At 49.0% G+C, this 26397-nt stretch overlaps 1 protein-coding gene across 3 annotated transcripts in view; it reads left to right on the forward strand.

Annotated features, from left to right (window-relative positions):
- Positions 1-947: 947 nt before the first annotated feature.
- LOC134343072 (tripartite motif-containing protein 46-like) overlaps positions 948-26397 on the forward strand; it is an 81124-nt gene continuing 55674 nt past the window's right edge. For 2 of the 3 annotated variants that reach the window (XM_063041931.1, XM_063041933.1), the window contains exons 1-2: positions 948-1078; positions 21898-22153. In XM_063041931.1, coding sequence (XP_062898001.1) covers positions 1010-1078; positions 21898-22153 — 325 coding nt within the window. In that variant the 5' untranslated portion in view covers positions 948-1009. Of the gene's footprint in view, positions 1079-1717; positions 1808-21897; positions 22154-26397 lie in introns of those variants that run through there. The other variant, XM_063041932.1, reaches the window with a different exon arrangement.

Genomic DNA, 26397 nt, shown 5'->3' on the forward strand with positions numbered 1-26397 from the left:
ATTGTCATGTATCGCTCCACCCTCTCCCCCAATCCAAAGCAATCCCAATCCCCCTCTGAGAGCCAGCTTCACCTTTCCCGCTCTCCCCAACACTCCCAGACAAGGAAGAGAATCCGTTACACACATCCGGCCCAACCCATCCAGGCCAACCAAGATCCAGTCCCATTTGCCGAGGTGTGGCCCATATTCTTCTAAACTTTTCCTATCCGACCACTTCTGGGTGAAGAAGTTTCCCCTCTGGTCCCTGTTAAGTTCATCCTTCTTCATTTTTACACACACTAAGTGCTGGAGGAACTCAGCAGGTCAGGAATTGAATTGACACACATCAAAGTCGCTGGTGAACGAGCAGGCCAGGCAGCATGTCTAGGAAGAGGTACAGTCAATGTTTCAGACCGAGACCTTTCGTCAGGATATCCTGAAGAAGGGTCTCGGCCTGAAACGTCGACTGTACCTCTTCCTGGAGATGCTGCCTGGCCTGCTGTGTTCACCAGCAACTTTTATCTGTCTGCCCAAAGCGACTGGTTTTAAGGAGCCAGTGACCCATCTTTGCCCCTCCTGATATCAACAGAAACGGTTCCGCCTGATTCAGTAGCTAAGCCACACGAAGGCCAGGAGCTGGACTTGGCTTGTCAGAGGCTGGTTGAGACGTACGCCATTTGGAGAACTCAATAGGTAATGGGAGCTCATCCCCACTACCTCCCCAGCTTCGACAACCTTTTCTTCGATGTCTAATGACTTTGCACGCCCAGACTGCCTCTGACCCCATTGCATCTTGCGATCCACCCAGCCCGTCTCTCGCACCCCACCCCCTAGCATCTTGCAGCAGCTCCGGGCGGGCCAGCGCGCAGGCGCGGCGACGGGGGATCCCGCCCCGCCTGCGCCTGCGCCGGACTTGCAGCTACCCACACCGAGCGCTCGTTCCCCAGCCGCAGCCTCCTCGCCGTGAGCGCGCACAGGTAGCCCATGTAGCATCTCAGTAGGGAGAGAGCATCGCACGTATCATTTTAGCATGGCAGAGCCGGCCTCCGGCGAAATATACCATTTAAACTCAATCATGGACACCCTATCCCGAATAAGTGTAAGTATCAGCATTTGCAGATTCTCTAACCCAGAAAGTAAAATATTGGGACAGTCCTTCCTGATTTATGTGCATTGCAACGTTTTGGCGATTAAAATAGGCACGTTAGAAGTTTAAATGCGACACAAGGCCATCTATTGCAGGTAAATATTGTTTTACTGGTACAGAGAGAGAGAGGGAGAGATTGCAGCATGTTTTTGGCGACTGGTTTGCATTGCAATACAGCGTTCTGGTTGCAATTTTTTACACGGAAGATGATGTATTTAAGACAAAATGGGGATTGAGAGAGGGTGAACACGAGTGTGCAAAGGGGGGGTGAGGAATGGCAATTAACGCGCACACACACACACACACACACTTGTAAGTGTTAATTTGGGGAATCTTGCAAAACGATTTCCTCATCGTCTCGTCTGGTCGCAGTTTCTATAGAAACTACAGATCCCTCTCCCCCCCCCCCGCTCTCTCTCTCCCTCCTGTTTTTTTAACAGTGCTTTTCAAGCCCTCCCCTTCCTTATTTTGACACCGGTAAGACTGCAGAGGCCACCGTGCGAGGGGAGTGTGAGTGTGTGCATGAGAGAGGGGGAAGCAGCGAATCGCTACAATCGGCGGAAATTTACACCACCCCCCCCAGTTTATTTGAAAAAAAAATCGCAGTTCCCCCCCCCCCGCCCTTCTGCTTTATGAAACATTTGCAATTCGGAGACAATGACATCAAAGAAGATTTTGAGAGTGAGTATATGACGGGAAGGAGGGACATTGCGGAGAATTTAAACCTGCTGCCTTCAAGTAAATTAGCAATAATTGCAAGGTCGCGGGCGCATTTTTAATTTTTGCATTTCGCATCGTGCATAATTAATTCGCCTGCTCACCCGGGATATTATTTTTCTCCTCTCTTGCCCCCCTCCCCTGTGAGAGTGCTCGCACGGAACGAGCTCTGCGGGTCGTTCGTCCTGGACAGATACATCTCTGCTATTAGTCTTTTGTTACTCGGCCCAGCGGATGTGATGGGAGGGCGGGCGGGCGGATCGGGGGAACTGCGCTGGTCTGAAATCTGCCTCGGAGGGTAGGGTGGCGTCAGAACGGGGCGACCCCCTCCCCAACCACTCCACCGCACCGGCCCTGCCTGTTGTGCTCGGAGTTTAGACCTCGTTCTGGGGCACCCAGACAGGTGAGAGCCATGTTTCACCACCGCGCTGATGATCTTTCGGCCCTCTCTGCTCATCCTATCCCAAGCCCCCCACTTTCCTGTTGTGTCTTTCATGACCTCACAAGGACCTTCGCAGCTAATGGAATTTCATTGTTTAGTGAAGGGTTTTAACGCGGGGAATCTCGACGGCAACTCCGTGCACAGCAGGATCCCAGAAACAGCAGACTGCTAATGGGTAGGTTCCCTGTAACATTGACCGAGAAACCACAGGGAGACCCCTCCTCGTCTTTCCAATGGAGGCTTTGGGACGGAGGGGTAGTTTTCCCTTCTGGTATTGGTTGTGGTGAGGGGGGAAATCTTTTATTTTTAAGAACAGATGGGACCTAAGATGGCTTTCCCCTTGGCGCTCCACCCGGGGACTGTCCTGGGACTTGCTCCAATGTGGTGGTTGTGGGACTTGAACCCTTGGCCCTCAGGTGAGAGAATGTGGGGCCCAGCTTGGGAAGGGTAGAGGCTGCCTCTTGAGACCTCCAAATCCTGGAGCTCAACCTGTTGCCAAAGTATGAGGCACAGAACACAGATAGAGGCCCTTCGGCCCAACCAGGCTGTACTAACCACTGCGCCCATCCCAGTTTTCTGAGTTTGGCCCGTATTCTTCCAAGCCCCACCCCCGTGCTTCTGTACCTGCCTCAACCACTCCCTGTGGCAGCTTGTTCCATACACTCACCACCCTCTGGATGGTAAAAGTTGCCCCTCGGGTCCCTTTTAAATCCCCCCCCAATCTAAAACATGTGCCACCTAGTATTGATCTCCCCAACCTGGGGAAAAGACTAAACACAGGAAATTCTGTAGATGCTGGAAATCCAGAGCAACACACGTACAAAAATGCAGGAGGTCAGGAGGCATCTGTGGAGGAGACGTTTTAACCTGAAACGTTGACTGTTCATTCCTCTCCATAGATGCTGCCTCACCTGCTGAGTTCCTCTGGCATATTGTGTGTGTTGCTGGGAAAAAGACTACTCTCTACCTTATCTATGCCTCTCGTAACTTTAAGCATTTGAGCTATGAGAATTTTGGCTTATTGTCCTATCGTTAACCAGAACAGCCCCCCCAACCAATTTCTTTCTCACACACCCTCCCCAGTTGCAAGGCTCTCCATCTCCCTAATAGGTTGGAGAAACTATTTCAATACTCAGCTTTAATGTCCTGATCCCCAACAACAGGACGAGCATTATCACCCTAGGCATCACCATCCCAAGGTCTCCATCTCCTTCCCATCCAGGCCCACTGAAGCCAACAGTTGCACCCCACCCTGTCAGTTGAGAAACCTCCTACCCCTCAACCCCAAAGTTCTTTATCCAATTCTCCAAACTCCCGGTGTCTTCACTAGCCAATAAGTCTCCAGATGGGCACCTGAATCACCAAGGCACAAAGGTGCTGGTAAATGGGACATGGGTGGATGGGACAGCAGCAGCACGATGGGCCTCAGGGCCTGCTTCTGCGGCACAGGAGTCTACAGAGAGTATTGTCAATCATAAGGGCAGGGCCAGCGGCGTCTGCAGTGAGAGAAGGTGTTAATGTTCCATGAGTAGGAGTGGCTGGAGACCATTCGGCCCCTCGTTCTACTCTTCCATTCAGTAAGAGCAGCAGCTCTTTCCTGAGCTGATTTCCATGTCTCCCTGTTTCCTTAGATATTGATAGATGTCTGTCTTCTGTCACTTGGCATCTTGCTTTGTTATGTTTTGAGATTTTTTTGTTTTTCTGTTTTGGGATTTTTGAGGATTTTTAAACAGTAAATTGTTCTATCTTAATGTAAGCTTGCCCTGGCTTTGGATTGTGTGATGGGACAATGTAGAGGGAGCTTCACTCTGTGTCTGACCCCAGGAGTGTGTGATGGGACAGTGTAGAGGGAGCTTCACTCTGTGTCTGACCCCGGGAGTGTGTGATGGGACAATGTAGAGGGAGCTTCACTCTGTGCCTGACCCCAGGAGTGTGTGATGGGACAGTGTAGAGGGAGTTTCACTCTGTGTCTGACCCCGGGAGTGTGTGATGGGACGGTGTAGAGGGAGTTTCACTCTGTGTCTGACCCCGGGAATGTGTGATGGGACAGTGTAGAGGGAGCTTCACTCTGCGTCTGACCCTGGGAGTGTGTGATGGGACGGTGTAGAAGGAGCTTCACTCTGTGTCTGACCCCGGGAGTGTGTGATGGGACAGTGTAGAGGGAGCTTCACTCTGTGTCTGACCCCGGGAGTGTGTGATGGGACGGTGTAGGGGAGCTTCACTCTGTGTCTGACCCCGGGTGTGTGTGATGGGACAGTGTTGAGGGAGTTTCACTCTGTGTCTGACCCCGGGAGTGTGTGATGGGATGGTGTGGAGGGAGTTTCACTCTGTGTCTGACCCCAGGGGTGTGTGATGGGATGGTGTAGGGGGAGCTTCACTCTGTGTCTGACCCTGGGAGTGTGTGATGGGACAGTGTAGAGGGAGTTTCACTCTGTGTCTGACCCTGGGAGTGTGTGATGGGATGGTGTAGGGGGAGCTTCACTCTGTGTCTGACCCCGGGAGTGTGTGATGGGACAGTGTAGAGGGAGCTTCACTCTGTGTCTGACCCCGGGAGTGTGTGATGGGATGGTGTAGGGGGAGCTTCACTCTGTGTCTGACCCTGGGAGATGGTATGGTGGGACAGTGTAGAACAGGGTTTCTCAGCTTGAGGTCCATGGACCTGTTGGTTAGTTGTAGGAGTCCATGGCATGAAAAATGTTGGGAACCCTGGAGCAAAAGAACCTCACTCTCAGTTTAAACCTGGCCGTGATCTGGGTGTGAAGCCCCACACCAACATCCTGAGGTTTGGTGGGATGCCAGTGTTTGGATCTGAAACCCTGTTTGGAGGTTTATACTGTGTCATGGTTGATGCCTAGCTGTGAAACAAATCCTCTACTGATGGCGCTCATCGGTGACTGGAGGGATTCAGCTGTGGAAAACTCTGAGATGATCTCATTAGGAATGCAGCGGAGTCACTGGAGTTAGAAACAGACCCTTCAGCCTATCGACTCTCTGCCAGCCATCAAGCAACAATTAACTGTAATCCTTTGTTAATCCCATTCAGTTTTGCTCATGTCACCATCCACTCCGTTGTGTGCGTGGACACACGTCATTGGGATGTGAGAGAAAATGGGATACCAGGGGGGAAACTGTGTCGATGTCTTGTAGTCATAGTCATACTTTATTGATCCGGGGGAAATTGGTTTTCGTTACAATTGCACCATAAATAATAAATAGTAATAGAACCATAAATAATTAAATAGTAATATGTAAATTATGCCAGGAAATTATGAAATAAGTCCAGGACCAGCCTATTGGCTCAGGGTGTCTGACCCTCCAAGGGAGGAGTTGTAAAGTTTGATGGCCACAGGCAGGAATGACTTCCTATGACGCTCTGTGTTGCATCTCGGTGGAATGAGTCTCTGGCTGAATGTACTCCTGTGCCCACCCAGTACATTATGTAGTGGATGGGAGACATTGTCCAAGATGGCATGCAACTTGGACAGCATCCTCTTTTCAGACACTACCGTCAGAGAGTCCAGTTCCATCCCCACAACATCACTGGCCTTACGAATGAGTTTGTTGATTCTTTTGGTGTCTGCTACCCTCAGCCTGCTGCCCCAGCACACAACAGCAAACATGATCGCACTGGCCACCACAGACTCGTAGAACATCCTGTGGGTGTCTCTCCTCTGGGTTGACCAGCTCCCCGTTGGGTTAATTGGTAATTAATTTATTATTGTCATTATGTACCGGGATATAGTGAAAAGCTTTTGTTTGCGTGTCATTCTACACATCAGTACACTGTGGCAGTACAAAGGGAAAGAGAATTCAGTGTAGAGTATCACAGTCACAGAGGAAGTTCAGCACAAGGGCCACAATGAGGGAGATTGGGGGATCAGGAACTCATCTTTATCGTCTGTTCAAGAGTCCAATAACAGCAGGGTGGAAGCTGTCCTTCTGCCTGGGGTTATGTACTTTTAGGCTTCTGTGTCTTCTGCCTAATGGGAGGGGGGGAGAGAAGAGAATGTCTGGGATGGGAGGGGTTCTTGATTATATTGGCTGCTTTCCTGAGGCATGTCTAGAGAGAGTCAGTGGAGGGGAGGCTGGTGGGTTGTGGGGGGGGGGAGGGGGAGGAGGGATAGATTTAAGGGGCAAATCCTTCAGGGTGATTGAGAGGCAATGGACAAGTGGGGGGAAAATGACCTGCCAGTAAGTTAGTGGAGGGGAAGCTAGCTGTGTCCACAACTCTCTGCTGTATTTTTGCGATCTCAGGCAGGGCATTTGCCACTCCGAGCCTGATGCATCCAGATAGGATGTTTCTTGTGGTGCGTCGGTAAAAGTTGGTGAGGGTCGTCGTGGACAGGCCAGTGCTATTCCTTTAAGAGATTTTCCCTGCGCTGTTGCTGTGCCAGCTTGTGTGACAGCAGTTACTGACAGTCAAGGTCCGTCTGAGAACAGATGGCACCCAGCCTCACGCTGCCCTCCGCTCGTTCCCTGGCGGAGTGTCGTGACTGTCCGCTGCCTTGGGTGTTTTTGTGCGGATGAGTTTGACTTCTGTGTGGATCCTATGATTGCCGCTGTCATCACTACTCCCATTGGCCTGCACCCGGACCATATCCCTCCATACCCCTACCATCCAAACTTCTCCTAGAAGTGTTGCAGTCGACCCCGCGTCCACCACTTCTGCTGGCAGCTCGTTCCACTCTCACCACCCTCTGAGTGAAGAAGTTCACTCTCAGGTTTCCCTTAAATATTTCACCCTTCACCCATGACCTCTAGTTGTAGTCTCACCCAAACTCAGTGCTTGCATACACCTTATCAATCCCCCTCACAGTTTTGTATACGTACCTCTATCAAATCTCCTGTCACTCTCACAAGCTCCAGGGATAAATTCCGAACCTATTCGACCTTTCCCTGTGACTCGGGTCCTGGCAACATTCTTGTAAATTTTCTCTGCACTCTTTCAATCCTGTAGGCAGGTGACCAGAACTGTACACGATACTCCAAATTAGGCCTCACCAGCTACAACATAACATCCCAACTCCTGTCCTCAGTACTTCGATTTATTAAGGCCAATATGGCAAAAGCTCTCTTTATGACCCTATCTACCTGGGATGCCATTAGACGGGCTGAAGGGCTCGTTTCTGTACTGTAGCACTCTGATTTGCTGTCACTGGGAGAAGGGGTGAGCTGCTCGGAAATAGGCTGAGATTTAGAGTGCGGCAAGCCCTTCAGCCCATTGGGTTTTGTGCTGTATCATCGAGACTAACCTCCTGGGCCAGCTTGCGCTGGTTTCATGATTCTGTTTGATCCAAAATGAGAGCGTGGGTTTTGGTTGAGAGGGAGGAGGGTTAAGGAGAGGGTGGTCTGAGTGGGTAGGATTTTTTCTAATGGCTGATACCTGGATGCAGAAAGATTGTTAAACTGGTTTGTACAGATGGCATGCAAAACGTTTCACCACGTTGAGATGGAGCAAGGGAAATCAATAACCAGAAAGCACAATAGAGTGTCACAGTTACAGAGAAAGTGCAGCACAGGCAGACAATAAGGTGCAAGGGCCATAATGAGGTGGATTTTGAGGCCAGGAATCCACGTTAGTGGATGAGGGAGCCATTTTGTGGTCTATAACAGCAGTGCACGCTTCCAGGCTTTTATATCTGTGCCTGATGGGAGGGGGGAGGGAGAAGGGAGAATGGCCTCGTGTGACAAGGAAAGATGGTGTAATCAGATGCGATCATTGTATTTAAGAGGCAAGAGACAGGTACTTAGTTGGCCGGTGGTGTAGTGCCATCTGCACCGGGCTTCGTAAGTGGTCTCGGGTTCGAATCTGGCCGGCTGCTTGCATGTTCTCCATCCGTGCTGAGCTGAGCCTGGAGCTGGCAACTCCACCTCGGTTTTAGAAAAAAACAGACAAAAAAATGTTTGCGCCTGATGCACCTCAAGATTCAAGATTCAAAGATTCAAAAAACTTTATTGTCATTCTAACCGTACATCAGCTCTGCAGGGCAGAATGAGACAGCGTTTCCCAGGAGCAGCGCAATCATAACATAACAAACGCAACACTAAATAATAAACATAACAATAAATAGTAAAACACAACAGCCACATGTCAGTTAAAATCAAGTTGTAAGTGCCCAGTGCGAGTTAAAAGTGTCCAAAGCAGAGTCAGGTGGAGCAGCTATTTAGCAGTCTGACTGCCTGTGTGAGGAAGCTTTTTAGTAGCCTTGTGGTTTTAGTTTTGATGCTCCTGTAACGTTTGCCTGATGGCAGAAGAACAAACAGTTCATGGAGAGGGTGTGAGGGGTCTCTAATGATGTACCGTGTCTTCTGGAGGCATCGACTCTGAAAGAGGTCTTGGACAGAAGGTAGGGAGACCCCAGTAACCTTCTCTGCTCCCCTAACCACCCTCTGCAAGGTGGAAAGGAACAATAAGAAGACAGGTACTTCGACAAGGAATGGAAGGATACAGTTATGATGCTGCCAGTGAGATTTATCATAGTCATACGGCGTGTAGATGTGGCTTGGTGCTTAGTGTAGCGCTATTTCTGGGCCAGTGACTTGGGTTCAGTCTTCGGTAAGGTGGCAATGTGCTCGGATGCAGCAGCTCCTACAGGGCCAACCGAAGGTATTATTGTCTCTTCTTAAACGTGTTCTTTTTACGATCGCAAGAGCCTGCTGGACATTAAGAACTGAAAGTACTGCAGGGCTACCCCACCAGCGAGGTTGTGGTGGAGCTGGACTTGGTGCGGGTCGTGCTGCTGCCTGCCTCGGAGAGTCTGAGTCAGTGCACGGAGGAGGCGTGCAGTCCAACGGCAAGTGATCGTCTTGGTCACTTTTCTTGTGATCGCAAGACCCCGTTGGTCGTTGTCAGTGTGGAATGCTGCAAGTCCGATTCACTGATTTATTGGCGGACGGCGTGGGAGCTGTGTGGCGTCAGTCGTGGCGGGGACTCGGCCTCAAGCCGCGGTGTTGCCTGTTTGCAGCCGCCCAGGAGGGGAAGCGTTGAAGTCACCGGAGCTCCGGAGGCGGTGTACAGTTTGGAGTTGGTGCTGCTCTCCAGTCTTTGATCAGCAGAAGAATTTTGGATCTCCCCCTCCCCCTCCAACTTTCAAATCCCTTACTCACTCTTCCTTCAGTTAGTCCTGACGAAGGGTCTCGGCCTGAAACGTCGACTGCGCCTCTTCCTACAGATGCTGCCTGGCCTGCTGCGTTCACCAGCAACTTTGATGTGTGTTGCTGAGCAGAAAAGGTGTGTTGCATTCGACTGCAGACTGCTGCAACGATCATGAACTTGGGGACTGGCACTATATTTTTTGCGTGATTATATTTTGTGGGCACGTGTCCAAGTGGTTAAGGCATTGGACTAGCGACCTGAAGGTCGTGAGTTCGAGCCCCAGCCGAGGCAACATGTTGTGTCCTTGAGCAAGGCACTCAACCACACATTGCTCTGCGATGACACCGGTGCCAGGCTGTATCGGCCCTAGTGCCCTTCCCTTGGACAACATCGATGTCGTGGAGAGGGGAGACTTGCAGCATGGACAACCGGTCTTCCATATAACCTTGCCCAGGCCTGTGCCCTGGAGAGTGAAGACTTTCCAGGCGCAGATCCATGGTCTCGCAAGACTAACGGATTATATTTTACTGCTGTCTTGTGTGTACTGTGTGTACCTTGTGCTGTGTACGACTGTTGGTACTGTGTTTTGCACCCTGGCCCTGGAGTAATGCTGTTTCATTTGGCTGTACTCACCTCGAGCTGAATGACAACTAAACGTGATCTTGAATTCCTGCCACTGCCTCGTTTATATGTTCTCCTCGTGACCATGTGGGTGTCCCCCTGCTAATCCAGTTTCCTCCCACATTCCAAAGGGGTACTAGTTAGTAGGTTAATTACTTACATGGGTGTAATTGGGCAGGGGGGAGCAGTTTTGAGCTTGTTGGAGCTGAAGGACCTGTTACCGTCCTATATCCCTAAATAAAAAAACACAGAAGCCAACCAAGATTCCCATCCGAGCCAGCCCCATTAGCTTGTATTTGGAATAGCTGCAATAGGATCTCTTAGATAGATAGACATACTTTATTGATCCTGAGGGAAATTGGGTTTCGTTACAGTTGCACCAACCAAGAATAGAGTATAAATATAGCAATATAAACCATAAATAATTAAATAATAATATGTAAATTATGCCAGATGGGAGTAAGTCCAGGACCAGCCTATTGGCTCAGGGTGTCTGACCCTCCAAGAGAGGAATTGTAAAGTTTGATGGCCACAGGCAGGAATGACTTCCTATGATGCTCTGTGCTGCATCTCGGGGGAATGAGTCTCTCATTCTCATAGGTACATAGTGCTTAGAAAAACAGAGGGCTATGCGGTGGGGAAATTCTAGGCAGCCTCTGCAGTAGGTTACATGGTCAGCACAATATTGTGGGCCGAAGGGCCTGTAATGTGCTGTAGATTTTCTGTGCTCTATGTACAAGGCAGTGGAGGTTTGAGATCAGAGTTTTCCTTCTGGATGAACTGCCAACCACGGCTGATGAGCCTCATCTGTCCAAAGCGACTGGTTTTAAGGCACCAATGGGCCGCCTTTTCCCTTTCGCCCATCAGTAGAATCGGTCCCACCAGGCTAAGCCACACGTGAAGGGCAGGGGCTGCAGTTGGCAGAGGGTATTTGAGACGTGTGCTATTTGGAGGATTTAATAAATAGTGGGAGCTTGTCCTCATTACCACCCCGACGACTACAACATGGAGGAGTCATCCCCCTCTATCTTCATGCCGAATGCCACATGCCTTTGACCGCACTGCTGAGGGGAAGATTCTCTCTGTAGCAGCCCTCCTTTCACTGGTTGTCATTGTCAGAGTCACACAACAGAGAATCGGGTCCTTTATGCCGTCCCCGGGATACAGGGTGCTGGTGAGGCCACCCGCACAGTTTCCGATTCGGATTTAATTATCCATGTACATCAAAACATCGTTTGCGTTAACAACCAACACTTCCAGTGATGTGCTGGGGGCAGCCCGCAAATGTTGCTGCACATTCCAGTGCCAACGCAGCAGATAACACAGAGCGCGGTAAAACAGATCACAGAGCCCGGTAAAACAGATCACAGAGCCCGGTAAAACAGATCACAGAGCCCGGTAAAGCAGATCACAGAGCGCGGTAAAGCAGATCACAGAGCCCGGTAAAGCAGATCACAGAGCCCGGTAAAACAGATCACAGAGCCCGGTAAAACAGATCACAGAGCCCGGTAAAACAGATCACAGAGCCCGGTAAAGCAGATCACAGAGCCCGGTAAAACAGATCACAGAGCCCGGTAAAGCAGATCACAGAGCCCGGTAAAGCAGATCACAGAGCCCGGTAAAGCAGATCACAGAGCGCGGTAAAGCAGATCACAGAGCCCGGTAAAGCAGATCACAGAGCGCGGTAAAGCAGATCACAGAGCGCGGTAAAGCAGATCACAGAGCCCGGTAAAACAGATCACAGAGCCCGGTAAAACAGATCACAGAGCCCGGTAAAGCAGATCACAGAGCCCGGTAAAGCAGATCACAGAGCCCGGTAAAGCAGATCACAGAGCGCGGTAAAACAGATCACAGAGCGCGGTAAAGCAGATCACAGAGCGCGGTAAAGCAGATCACAGAGCGCGGTAAAACAGATCACAGAGCGCGGTAAAGCAGATCACAGAGCGCAGTAAAGCAGATCACAGAGCGCGGTAAAGCAGATCACAGAGCGCGGTAAAACAGATCACAGAGCGCGGTAAAGCAGATCACAGAGCCCGGTAAAACAGATCACAGAGCGCGGTAAAACAGATCACAGAGCCCGGTAAAGCAGATCACAGAGCCCGGTAAAACAGATCACAGAGCGCGGTAAAGCAGATCACAGAGCGCGGTAAAGCAGATCACAGAACGCGGTAAAACAGATCACAGTCAACAACAGCGAGACGAGCTCCATTCCTCCCTCTGCCCCAAGACAGATTTTCCACTCTACCTCCATACACGTGGCAGCAATAAACCAATGTACCCCCTCACCCCCACATACAGTCCGTACCTCTCTGCACACTCAGGCCTGAGGCCTGAGTGAGTTCCTCCACCGTCCTGTAACTGTCAGTCCATCTTCGAAACTGGCTTTAGCGACTGGAGACTTGCTGCTGAGGGCATAGGAGAGCGTGAAAACAGCGAACCCCACAGGAAAACGATACTGACCTACGTTACACTAGCGTCTGACAGCGGAAGAATAGATACAGAACTGCAAAAACAGTTCGAGTCAGAGTGTGTCTACCGGCCCGACGTATTGAGAAGAGTGGTGGTGGTTGCGAGGTTTTTGGTCAAGAGGGGTCTGGCTATCCGAGGCTCCAGTGACATATCTGGCAGGCCTGATAATGGCAATGACAGGGGCATTCTAGAGGTAATAAGTGAGTTTGACCTGTTTTTGAAGGTGCACATACAGAAATTTGGAAATGCAGGATCAGGCACTCCTACATATATTTCACCTAAAACATGCGAGGAGTTTATTGAGCTCATGAACGATCGTGTTGTCAGAGATTGTCAGTGAAGTCAAAATGGCCAAATATCCTTAGAACCATAGAGCATTACAGCACAGAAACAGGCCTTTTGGCCCTTCTTGGTTGTGCCGAACCATTTTCCTGCCTAGTCCCACTGACCTGCACACGGACCATATCCCTCCATACACCTCCCATCCATGTATCTGTCCAAGTTTTTCTTAAATGTTAAAAGTGAGCCCACATTTACCACTTCATCTGGCAGCTCGTTCCACACTCCCACCACTCTCTGTGTGAAGAAGCCCCCCCCATTGTTCCCTTTAAACTTTTCCCCCTTTACCCTTAACCTATGTCCCCTGTTTTTTTCTCCCCTTGCCTCAGTGGAAAAAGCCTGCTTGCATTCACTCTATCTATACCCATCATAATTTTATATACCTCTATCAAATCTCCCCTCATTCTTCTACGCTCCAGTCCTAACCTATTCAACCTTTCTCTGTAACTGAGTTTCTCAAGTCCCGGCAACATCCTTGTAAACCTTCTCTGCACTCTTTCAACCTTATTAATATCCTTCCTGTAATTTGGTGGCCGAAACTGGACACAATACTCCAAATTCGGCCTCACCAATGCCTTATACAACCTCATCATAATATTCCAACTCTTATACTCAATACTTTGATTTACTAAAAGCTCTCTTTATGGCCCTATCTACCTGTGGCACCACTTTTTAGGGAATTTTGTATCTGTATTCCCAGATCCCTCTGTTCTACTGCGCTCCTCAGTGCCCTACCATTTACCTTGTATGTTCTACCTTGGTTTGTCCTTCCAAAGTGCAATACCTCACACTTGTCTATATTAATCTCCATCTGCCATTTTTCAGCCCATTTTTCCAACTGGTCCAAGTCCCTCTGCAGGCTCTGAAAACCTTCCTCACTGTCTACTACACCTCCAATCTTTGTATCATCAGCAAATTTGCTGATCCAACTTACCACATTATCATCCAGATCATTGATATAGATGACAAATAACAATGGACCCAGCACTGATTCCTGTGACCCACCACTAGTCACAGGCCTCCACTCAGAGAAGCAATCCTCCACTACCACTCTCTGGCTTCTTCCATTGAGCCAATGTTTAATCCAATTTACCACCTCTCCAAGTACACCTAGCAACTGAATCTTCCTAACTAACCTCCCATGTGGGACCTTGTCAAAGGCCTTACTGAAGTCCATGTAGACAACATCCACTGCCTTCGATTTCTATTAGCTTCGATTCAAGCACAGATGTTGCACATGTAGATCAGCTCACATTCATTTTATGTAATGTGTCAACTGATGGAAACATTTAGGAGCGATTCTTACGATTTCTACCCATTGAGAGCCACACAGGGGAGGCTTTATGTGAGTCCGTGCTCAGTGTTTTAAGAGAGATGAATATTGACTTAAGCAACTGCAGGGGGCCGTGCTATGACAATGCTGCAAATATATCCGGTGCATACAAAGACTTACAATCCCACATCAAGGAAGTCAGCGCACATATTGACTCTCGTTGGAATCAACAGTGTCAACTGTTGTGTTGAAACAGCTGATTTTTTTCAGCTTCGTGCAGAATGTGTTCAACTTCTGCTCCAAGTCAACTTCTAGGTGGAAGTTGGTGACTGCAGGACTTCAGCCTAATGTGAACAAGCACATTGAAACTCTGAGGTCTCTATCTAATACTAGATGGGCTGTGCACGCAGAAACCACACAGGCATTGTGTGGAAATTATGCCAATATTCAAGATTCGTTAAGGAGCATTGCACAGAATGTGGCAACTAGAAATGAAGCAAGGTCACTATACAAAAAAATGGACAAGCTTGAGATAGCTTTTCTGAGCAAATTGTGGCATTGCCTTTTTCAGCGCTTTGAAAGTGCAAGTGTTGCATTGCAAGCTGTAAATCTCGACCTGTGTGATGCTGTGGATTTGGTGAGATCACTACGGGGATACACAGCAAGCTTGCATGATCAATTTGATACTTTTGAGACCCAAGCTAAAGCTATGTCTCCAACAGTCTCAGAAATGTACAAAGAAGACACCCAATGACAAAGAAAACATAAAGCCTTTCTGGGTGAATCCACAACACCTGATGTTGGCTTGTCAGCCAGAGAAAAATTCTCAGCTACTGTGAAAATACTCAGAGATGGATAGATTATTTGCAGAAATTGATTGCAGATTTGCATCATATAATGACCTTAACACACATTTGGTATCCTAAACAATATCCCTTCTCTCTCTGTACAAGTTCGGTGCAAGAGAGCATCTGATCTTCAAAGCAGATACTCAGCTGACCTGGAGTTAGACTTTGTGGAGGAGATTGTCCATTTCAGGGAATTTGTAAGTGGCAAAGATATTTCATCCGTAACAGAGCTTTTATGCTTCCTCAGAGAAAAAAAAAACTTGCAGGTCATCTTCCCAAATGTAAGCATTGCTTTGAGGCTTTACCTGATTCTCCGTCACAAATGCAAGTGGTGAGCGATCTTTCTCCAAGCTCAAGCTAGTGAAGAGTAGGTTCAGATCCACAAAGGGACAGGACGGGCCAGGCCATATCATCTTACTCTGATGTCACTTGAAAGTGATCTTGTTCGGAAACTGGATTAAGGACTTTGGTGCGAAGGAATCCATGAGAACTAGGCTTTAATTTTGATAAAACAAGCATCTGACTTTGTAAATATCTAGGCTTGTGTGTCAGTGCTGTTCCTGTTTTTGTGGCAACAGGCTAATATTGACTGTTTACAAACGTAGTACGTAATAAGTGGTCTTTACTCTGCAAGCCACACAATACAGCAATAGGTTAGTATGCACTGGATCTCATTTTTCAAAAGGATTGATGGAGTATTGTCAAGTTTCCTAGTTTGCCAGAGTGCCGTCTCTCTTGGCCTTTTTGTCTCTCATTTCTATTTTATTTTCTCAGAACACACGGTTGAGAAAAATACCGAGATAAAAATGCTTTGGCACTGTTTGAGAAATATGTGCAGCAATAGCTAAACAAAGATTTAAGATTGGGTATATCATACTTCATCTCCCTCAGAACTTTACTAAGCCAACTAAGCCTAGGTCAATTTTTGACTACTCAAGATGCTGTCCTTCAAACTAAGAATTTGCATTACTTTCTGTCCTCCGTCTTAAGGCCTGTAAGTTTATAGCCTACGTATTGTACTAAACCAATGTCTTGGTCCACAGCTTTGATATTTAGACCAGTACGACTTTTGCTCTTGTTCTTGCCTTTTTTTTGCTTGATACAGCAGCATTTTACGATGTCAACGGGGGCCCTGGCCCCACTAAATCCGGCCCTGCCAACTACAGTCGTGTCATCTGTGAACTTCAGGATTTTAATAGATTTGTCTGTGGAAGTACATACTGTCATAATCAAACTTAAATGTAAACTAATGAGGAGATTTTTTTGAGAAGGACCACGATCAGAACAAAGAAATCCACTGTAGTATAAAGTGGTCATAGTGTCGGTAAACGGGTTTACTGTTGTCACGTGGACCAAGATACAGTGAAAGGCTTGTCTTGCACACTGTTCATACCGATCACACAGCACCGAGGTGGAGCAAGGTAAAACAGTTACAATGCAGAACGAAGGGTAACAGCTGGAGAGACAGTGCAGGCAGGCAATAAGGTGCATGGTCATAACAAGGTTGAGGTCAAGTGTCCACCTTATTGAAAAAGAGAACTAACCAATGGTCTTGAAATCATTGTGATGAAGGGTCTCGGCCCGAAATGTTCCTTTCCGTAGATGCTGCCTGGCCTGCTTGAGTTGCTCCAGCATTTGTGTGTGTTGCTCAATAGTGTTATATAGCCTGAAGAGACTGAGGTCCTTTAACATCTGCCGGATGATGCTGAGGATGTTCTACGAGTCTGTGGTGGCCAGTGCGATCATGTTTGCTGTTGTGTGCTGGGGCAGCAGGCTGAGGGTAGCAGACACCAACAGAATCAACAAACTCATTCGTAAGGCCAGTGATGTTGTGGGGATGGAACTGGACTCTCTCACGGTGGTGTCTGAAAAGAGGATGCTGTCCAAGTTGCATGCCATCTTGGACAATGTCTCCCATCCACTACATAATGTACTGGTTGGGCACAGGAGTACATTCAGCCAGAGACTCATTCCACCGAGATGCAACACAGAGCGTCATAGGAAGTCATTCCTGTCTGTGGCCATCAAACTTTACAACTCCTCCCTTGGAGGGTCAGACACCCTGAGCCAACAGGCTGGTCCTGGACTTATTTCCTGGCATAATTTACATATTACTATTTAACTATTTATGGTTTTATTATTACTATTTATTTATGGTGCAACTGTAACGCAAACCAATTTCCCCTGGGATCAATAAGGTATCACTATGACTATGGCTATTGGGTAGAGGCTATCCTTGAGCCTGATGGAATGAGTTTTCAGGCTTTTGCATCTTCTCGGGTGGTGGGGCGGGGTGGGGAAGAGAGGATGGCTTTGTTGGGTGGGCTCTTGGACTATGACAGTGAGGAGTGAGGCAGAGTCCACGGAGGGGAAGCTGGTTTCCATGATGTGTCCACAACTCTCTGCGGTTTCCTGTGGTCACGGACTGGTGTTGTCTCTTGGAAACCATAATGACCTTATGGGGTCGTTCCTTGACTTCTTATAAAAGTCAGGGTCATTTGATTTGAATGCCACAGTCCTGGACTTGAGTAGGAGTGGATCTCCCGGTTCATCCATGGACTCTGGTGTGTGAACACAGATTGAACACCTTTGGTACACAGTCCTCAACGCGCCTGTCGATGAACCGAGAACCTGTCTCCACCCCCCACCGAACAGCTGGGGGTTGATGTGTGCAGAGGAGCCAGTGACCGGGGTTCAGGTACATTCTCCCCGTGATCCGGTGGGTTTTGTCCGCCGCTGGTTTCTCCCCCGTTCCAGAGACGCAGGGATTAGTATGGAAATTGGTCACGTGGCTGGAATTGGGCTCGTTGGACTGGGAGGGCTGTTTACCATGCTGTGTTTGTAAATCAATAATAAAATCCCCCGGGGTGGGGGTTATGTCACCAAGGGCTGAATCCCTGGTGGGGGGGGGTGGGTGGTTTATGTTATTGAGGGCAGAATCCCTGGGGGGGGGTATGTTGCTGAGGGCAGAATCCCCTGGGGGTGGGCGGTGGTTATGTTACTGAGGGCAGAATCCCCGGGGGGGGGGGTTTATGTTACTGAGGGCAGAATCTCCAGGGGTGGGGGGCATATGTTACTGAGGGCAGAATCCCCTGGGGTGGGGGTTATGTTACTGAGGGCTGAATCCCCTGGGGGGGGGTTATGTTACTGAGGGCAGAATCCCCTGGGGTGGGGTTATGTTACTGAGGGCTGTAGGCAGTGAGTCCCTGGGACAAGGGGACTGCAGTGAAAGAGAGGTGGGGCAGGGCAGGCACTGTTTTCCCGAGGGGCTTGAGGGTCTGAATCTATAAAATGTCTTGATAGTGGTGGCAGTCTATGTCGGCAGAGGATGGGATGGTGGGTAGGGCATTTTGGGAGTGATCGTAGGAGGAAGTTGTGGTTGGAATCTGGAACACTCTCTGTGGGGTCAGGACTCAGGGCCCTTCGAGAGGGTGTTGGGGAAATGTACAGTGGGGTAAATGGTCTAGGGGTTGGAACTACTGGTACAGAGATAGTACAGACTGACTAGACCAATTGGCCTCTGTACTCCCCGAACCAAACTATTCCAATTAGTTAACCTTCCTTCACCAGAACCTTGTTGGAGGAAGTTAATTAATTGGAATAATTACTTGAGATTTACTGGTTCCGAATTTCACTAGTACACACAGATTACAGGGCACAGCAAGAGGCCATTCAGCCTCTAGCCTCTGCTAGCTATTTGAATAGGACCTTCAGTCAATACACCCCCCACCTCACCACCCCCCCCCGCCCCTCAGAACATACGGTCCAGAAACAGACCGTCCAGCCCAACTGGTCCACGCTGACCCAGGTTCCCATTCAGCCAGTTCCATTTGTTCAAGTTTGGCCCCTAGCCCTCTAAACCTTTCCTATCCCTGTACCTGTCCGTATCCCTCTAAACCTTTCCTATCCGTGTACCTGTCCGTATCCCTCTAAACCTTTCCTATCCGTGTACCTGTCCGTATCCCTCTAAACCTTTCCTGTCCGTGTACCTGTCCGTATCCCTCTAAACCTTTCCTATCAGTGTACCTGTCCGTATCCCTCTAAACCTTTCCTATCAGTGTACCTGTCCGTATCCCTCTAAACCTTTCCTATCCGTGTACCTCTCCAAGTATATTTAAATATTGTTAACATATCTGCCTCAACCACTTCCTCTGGCAGCTTGTTCCATAGACTGACCACCCTCTGGGTAGAATGTTGCCCCTCGGATTCGGATTAGATGGCTTCCCTCTCACCCAAACCCCGTTCAATATTCCAACCATTCTGCATCTTTATCTCTCCCCGCATTTCCTCCCTCCATCTTCCATGAGTCCAGGGTGGAATGTCCCAGATCCCAGTCACACCCAAGGGAGGAATGTTCTGTGCCAACTTCCCCCTCTGTGTCTCTCTGCTCACTTGCATCCTGTCCGTGGAATCAGCTTTTCTACGTTTATATTTGGATCTGAATTTTGATTTACTGGAATGACGAATGATTCCAGGAATGAGGATGCGGTGGTGGTTGAGGGGGAGGGGATGCCTGCTTCCCGGGAATTCTGGAGAAGCTGGGACTGTACTTCCCGGAGCTATGAAGCTTATGAGCAGATCCGTACAGTGAGCCGGCCACGGCTACATTACATGTGGCATTGTGTCCAAGATCAGATTTCCAAGTGAGAATGTCTCCCAACCCCCTTCTCTCCCCACTGTCCCCCTCCCGCCAGCTGTGCCTGCAATCCAGGACTGCCATTGCAAACAACTGGGGTTAATGAGACATTTTTTAGGATAAATATTCATCCATCAACCAGTATCAAAAAGTCACAGTAAATTCATGATCAGAGTACGTGTATGTTACGGTGTACTCCCCTCGCATCCTGTGTACTGCCCTCATACTCCTTGTGCAGGCATTCACAGGAAAATAAAGAAATGCAATAGAATTTATTGAAGACTGTACAGAATGGCTGTGCAACAGCCAGTGAGCAAAAGCAGACACATTGTGCAAATAAATAACGCTGAGGATCTTTCGGGCTCGTCAGGGCATCGATCGCAAGATGGCTACTGCATTTAGACAGGTCAAGTTCAACCCTTAAAGGGAAATTACAGGCTGCAGCGATGATGGGTCAGAAGTTGGATCTGAATAGTTTTTGTAAGTCAGCGCCATCTTGTCAATTGCTCATCCCATTAGATCATTCTGTGTACATTTCCTGCATCTGGGGCTCAGGGGGATGATCTCCGAGTCAGTAAGTTATTTCCATTGACCAGTGCATCTGCAGTCACCCCCAAGTATTTGCCCCTTAGATCTGATCTATTCCCCCATACCTACCCCTTCCTGCCTCCTCCCCGATGCCTCAGGAAAGCAGCTGGCACCACCCCGGACATTCTCTCTCCTCACCCTTCCATCGGGCAGAAGGTTGTGTTCATCCATCGTCAATGTCGACAAGGACCTTGACACCATTATGATGGTGTCGAGACTAGCGCGTGATTGGGATTTAAGTGAGGGAGAGTTGCGCAGCGTCAGCCTCACTCTCTCTTCCCAATTCCCATCTGGATCCAGTGGCAAGACAGAGTCTAGACGGCTGGAGATGGGACTAGGCGCAGTGGATGACCAGGACGTCTTCTGTGTCTTGTCCTGCTCTACACGTTCCACGACGCTTGCAGAGACCGCCTCCTTGACCGTTGGACCTTCCAGTGGTCTCGTCCGCTCAATCCGCCGGAGTCTGTCTTCACATGCTGGGATAGACAACTCCCTTTCGCACCGAGGGTTTGAGACCCGTCGGCTACCCTCACCTGGTTTAGCCGGCTTGTCGAAGCCGTTGCCCGGGGTGTGGCCGCTGTCGCATGCAAACAGCTACGGGGAGCCACAGGTGAGAGCTGAGTGCCAGGTGGGGACCAAAGGTGGACAAACTGCCCTGAAAAGGACGCGACATGTTCTCCCACCAGAGGTGCTACCCCTCCCTGACACCCCATACACCCCACAGGTAGAAGGTACAACAGTCTGAAATCACGTACCACCAGGCTCAAAGTTAGCTTCCACCCCGCCGTCATGACATGCTTGAGTGAATGTCTCCTACGCTAAGAAATGAATTCTTGATCTCCCAATCTACCTGGTCGTGGCCCTCGCACTTTGCCTGCCTGCACTGCACTCTCTGTAACTGTGGCACTCTATTCTGCATTCTGTTTTCCTGCCTCAGTGCACTTGTCAAATGATCTGTCTGGATGGCATGCAAGACAGGTTTTCCATTGTATCTCAGTACGTCTGATAATAATAAGCCAGTCTTTGGAGTTACAATTATTATTTGTTGCCGTCTTGCGGCAGTACTTTAATGCATGTCTCTGTTATATAACTTGTAAATTTATGATCTCTCTAATGTAACATTCCCATTGAACCCCATTACACAAAGACCAGACTAAAGCTTCTTTCTGGCATGGATGTGATTGGTCAATAGTTTCTCTTTAGACACATCCACCTGCATATATTATACACTGAATGTTACCGTTTGCAGGGCTGTTCGGAGATGGAGGTATCTGAAGGGATTTCTGGGGCCACGGAGTTGGGAAAAGTGTAGGGGTCTGAGACGGGGAGGCATGTAGGGGCCGGCAGGTTGGAGGGGGGTCACAAAGACGAGGGGGTAACAGAGGCCAGGATGGGGTGCAGGGGATCGCAGGGGTGGTGGAGTCACCCAGGGGCAGGAAGGACTTCATGGAGATGGGGAGGGCCGCAAGGACAGGAGTGGGGGGGTGGGGGACACAGATGGGAAGAGGTGAACAGACGGGGTGTGATACCATGGTGGGGTGGTCACAGTCAGGGTAGTTTTGATCGTTGAGCTGAGGAGGGGAAGGCTAAAGGGGATCATGGAGATGGGGATGGGTGCGGTGGGCCGGAGGGGTTTCAGAGCCGAGGGAGGGGCACAGGGGGCCAGAGGGAGAAGCGGGGACACATGGAGGAGATCACTCCCAGCAGGGTGCACCCCCTCTGACTCTCCTTCCTGTCTGCAGGCCGCCATGAAGAACATGGAGCGGGAGCTGATGTGCCCGGTGTGCAAAGAGATGTTCAAGCAGCCTGTCATCCTGCCCTGCGCGCACAACGTCTGCCTGATGTGCGCCACCGAGCTGCTGGTGCAGCAGGGCATCCTCTGTGCCGAGCCGACCTCCGAGCCCTCCTCGCCTGCCTCCACCCCCGTGATGCGCAGCCCCCGCCTCGGCCGCCGAGCTGGGGCCAAGGCTGACAGGTTGGACAGACTAATCCGGGCAGGTGAGACCACCCTCTCCCCACAGTCCCTGAGCAGATTATTGAGTGACAGCACAAGACATTTGCACGTTGTTCAGGTCTGGCTGTCCCTACTGGAGTAAAGCTGCCACTAAACTGGTGTGGAAGTTGCAGTAAGGCAAGGGTAGACAACGTCCAGGCAAGGATAGCCTGGGGCAGTAGTCGTCAACCCAGCTCTTCGAACTGAGATAGGCCGGGGTGACTGCAGTGGTGTGTAATGCGGCGAAGTGAACTGGCCTCTAAAGTGAGACCTTTGCTGGAAAGATCTTTGAGAATGTGGCTTCCCTTACACTGTAGGCGGTGCTGGAGACAAGCAAGATAGGAATAACGGAAGGATGTGAAATGCACTCAGCAACTCCTTTACTAACTTCAAAATGTCATCGGTTGTCAGCTTGTAATTTCTATCGATTTTTAATACCCGAATTGTGAATAGTGACTGATCTTGCAAGAAAGGAACACAAGCATACACAGTGGTCAATATCTGTAACTGCTAGTCAGTTCTGTATAAAAATGGCATTTCTCTGTTCAGACTTCAGAACAATGTGGTGACGGGGGCCACTTTGTTCTTCTTGTGCACAAGTAAAATGAAGAATGTTTGAAGAGTAAACGTCTGTGTGTTCTGAGTCCAGTTAGTGGCAATGACATTGGAAAGAGCACAGGGGACGTTTACAAGAACTTTGGCTTTGTGGTAACAGTGGGGGGTTGCTTCTGTGGTCTAATTAATATTACAGAACATAGCACAGTATAGCGAGTAGTGCCCTCACTCGAGTCGACTCCATTGGTGCTGCAGAGGTCGATCTGGTGCAGTGTGGACCAGAGTAGGTGGCGGCCGTGGTCAGCGGCTGGGGCTTTTCGTTGTTCAGTCTCTCCTTTCAGAGTGGCCGCTTGTTCTCCGCGGCACAGTGGAGGCCGCTCTCCCGTCACGCAGCTCACGTGAACAGATCTCCTCCAGGCGTATCTCTGAGTGCAGTGTCTTCCCGGTTTTTAGATGTAATGGTGGATTTCTTCAGGCATGGTACAGGATCTTCTGCCCGCGACGTTGTGCTGATTCCATGAGAGATCTACCCCTTCCTTCCTGCGTAACCCTCCATTTCTCTTAGATCCATGTGCCTATCTGAGAATCTTTTAAATGTCCGTGCGTCGGCTTTACCAACACTCGTGGCAGTGCGTTCCAGGCTGCCACCACTCTCGGTGTAAATACATCCACTGTACCTCTGACATCCTTTTCACTCACCTTAAACTGTCGTCCTGTTAAACAGTTGGCCACTGCCACCCTGGGGTAAAGATGCTGTCTGTGCCTCTCGTCATTTATACACCTCATCTCCTTCCGTCTTTCGTCGCTCCGAAGAGAGAAGCCCTAGCTCACTTGGCCTTTTCTCACAAGACATGCTATCTAATCCAGGCGACATTCTGGTAAACCTCCTCTGCAACCTCTCAAAGGCTTCCACCCCCATCCTATAATGAAGTGACCAGAGATGAATGCAGCATTCCAAGTGTGCTCTAACCAGGCGCATTACCTCACAACTCTTCAACGCAAGTCCTTTGACTAACGAAGGGCAACTTTCTTAACCAGCTTATGCCTCTATCAGAATGCAAGGCAACTTTGAGGGATCTATGGATGTGGGGCCTCAAGATCTCCCTGCTCATTGCTCCGCTAAGAATCTGGCCATTAACACTATAGTCTATACCCCGTACACTGCTAACAATCTGGCCATTAAGACCATACGGCATAGGTGCAGGATTAGGCCATTTGGCCCATCAAGTCTGCTCCGCCATGCAGTCGTGGCTGATCCTTTTTTCCCCCTGCTCAACCACGGTCTTCTCCCCGTAGCCCTTGATGCCGTATCCAATCAAGAACCTATCAATCTCTGCCTTAAATACATGCAATGATCTGGCCTCCATGGCTACATGTGACAACAAATTCCACAAATCCACCATCCTCTGGCTAAAGAAATTTCTCTGCATTTCTCTGTTTTAAATGGATATCCCTCTATCCTGAGGCTGTGCCCTCTTGTCCTAGACTCTCCCACCACGGGAAACAGCCTTTCCACGTCTACTCTGTCTAGGCCTTTCAACATTCGAATGGTTTCAGTGAGATCCCCCTCATCCTTCTAAATTCCAGCAAGTACAGACCCAGAGCCATCAAACGTTCCTCGTATGATAACCCTTTCAATCCTGGAATCATCCTTGTGAATCTCCTCTGGATCGTCTCCAATGCCAGCACGTATCTTCTAAGATGAGAAGCCCAAAACTGTTCACAATACTCAAGGTGAGGCCTCACCAGTGCCTTATAAAGCCTCAACATCACATCCCTGCTCTTGTATTCTAGACCTCTTGAAATGAATGCTAACATGGCATTTGCCTTCCTCACCACCGACTCAGTCTGTAAGTTAACCTTCAGGGTGTTCTGCCCAAGGACTCACAAGTCCCTTTGCATCTCCGATTTTTGGATTTTCTCCTCATTTAGAAAATAGTCCGCACATTTATTTCTACAACCAAACTGCTGACCATGCATTTTCTAACACTGTATTTCAATTGTCACTCTCACACCCATTCTCCTAACCTGTCTAAGTCCTCTGCAGCCTACCTATTTCCTCAACACTACATGCTCCTCCACCAATCTTCCATCATCTAAATCATTTCTATACATCATGAAAAGAAGTGGTCCCAACACCGACCCCTGTGGAACACCACTAGTCACTGGCAGCCAACCAGAAAGGGATCCTTTTATTCCCACTCACCCCCTCCGACCAATCAGCCAATGCTCTAACCATGTTAGGAACTTTCCTGTAATGCCATGCGCTCTTAACTTCATAAGCAGCCTCATGTGGCACCTTGTCAAAGGCCTTCTGCAAGTCCAAATGCACAACATCCCCTTTATCTATCCTATGTGTCATCTCCTCAAAGAATTCCATCATGTTTGCCAGGCAAGATTTTCCTTTAGGAAACCATGCTGACTTTGTACTATCTTGTCCTGTGTCACCAAGTACTCCATCACCTCGTCCTTGACAATTGACTCCAACATCTTCCCAACACTGAGGTCAGGCTAACTGGTCTATAATTTCCTTTCTGCTGCCTTCCTCCTTTCTTAAAGAGTGAAATAACATTTGCAATTATCCTGTCATCTGACACCATGCCAGAGTCCAATGATTTTTGAGAGATCATTACTAATGCCACCACAATCTTTCCCAACACTTTACACTGCTGAGACTCTGGCCGTTAACACTGTACACGGCTAGGAATCTGGCCGTTAACACTGTACACGGCTAGGAGTCTGGCCGGTAACACCGTACACTGCTAGGAATCTGGCCGTTAACACTGTACACTGTTGTCACGTACGCCGTGATGGGGATAATGAAACCAGCAGAAATAGAAACCACTTTGGAGTCTCGTATTGCTATAAACTACTAATATTTATTAGGAACTACGCAATACAGTAATATCAATGTAAATAAATCACAAAGGTTAGCAATGAATATATATGAGTACGTAAATCAGTAAGTGTGGAAATATATGTATGAAAATCAAGCTTCTTTAAGTCTAGGGGTAAAAAGATACAGTCTTACAATGTTGAGTAAAGTTCAGTTCAGTTTGTGGTATTTAGTTGAATAGCGATGGGGAGAGGGAGAGAGAGAGATTTGAGTCTTCAGGTGAGCTGATGCCGTTGATCTTCTCGTCGTCCTCCGAAATCCTTCACAAGTCACCGACTGTGACTTTAACCAGGGGGACCGGTTTTCCTGTGGTGGAGCTATCACCCCGGCAAGGGTGGACACATAGACAACTCCCCACCGGTCAACCCCTTCTTCACCGATGGAATAGCAATTTGGATCGATCCGCCTCCCCAAAGCCACTTTCTCTGCGGTCACAACAATGCTCATTCAGTGTCCAGATCATGTGTCTGAGGTCTGTATCATCTGACCTCTCATTTATCCCACCAGGCTGAACATCACCTGTCATTCAAAGAGTCCCTCCTTCCTTTGTGAAGAAATGCACAAGCAGGCAATAAGTCCTTGAAAGTAACGTCAGCAATCTGTCTTTGGTCACCATAGCAACTTTCGAGCTGCTCGGTGCTGTCTCCAACTCCAAACTCAGTAGAAATCCAAAGTTACTTCCAATGCCTTAAAGTGACAGTCCAACCGTTAATCTTCGTCTCTCTTTCTCTCTCTCTCTCTCTTTTTAAAAGCAACGTATCGGTGGTAAATAACTCTGTCTCTCTCTCCTTTACAAAC

This window comes from Mobula hypostoma, chromosome 2, assembly GCF_963921235.1.
Source record: "Mobula hypostoma chromosome 2, sMobHyp1.1, whole genome shotgun sequence".
Lineage (NCBI taxonomy): Eukaryota > Metazoa > Chordata > Chondrichthyes > Myliobatiformes > Myliobatidae > Mobula > Mobula hypostoma.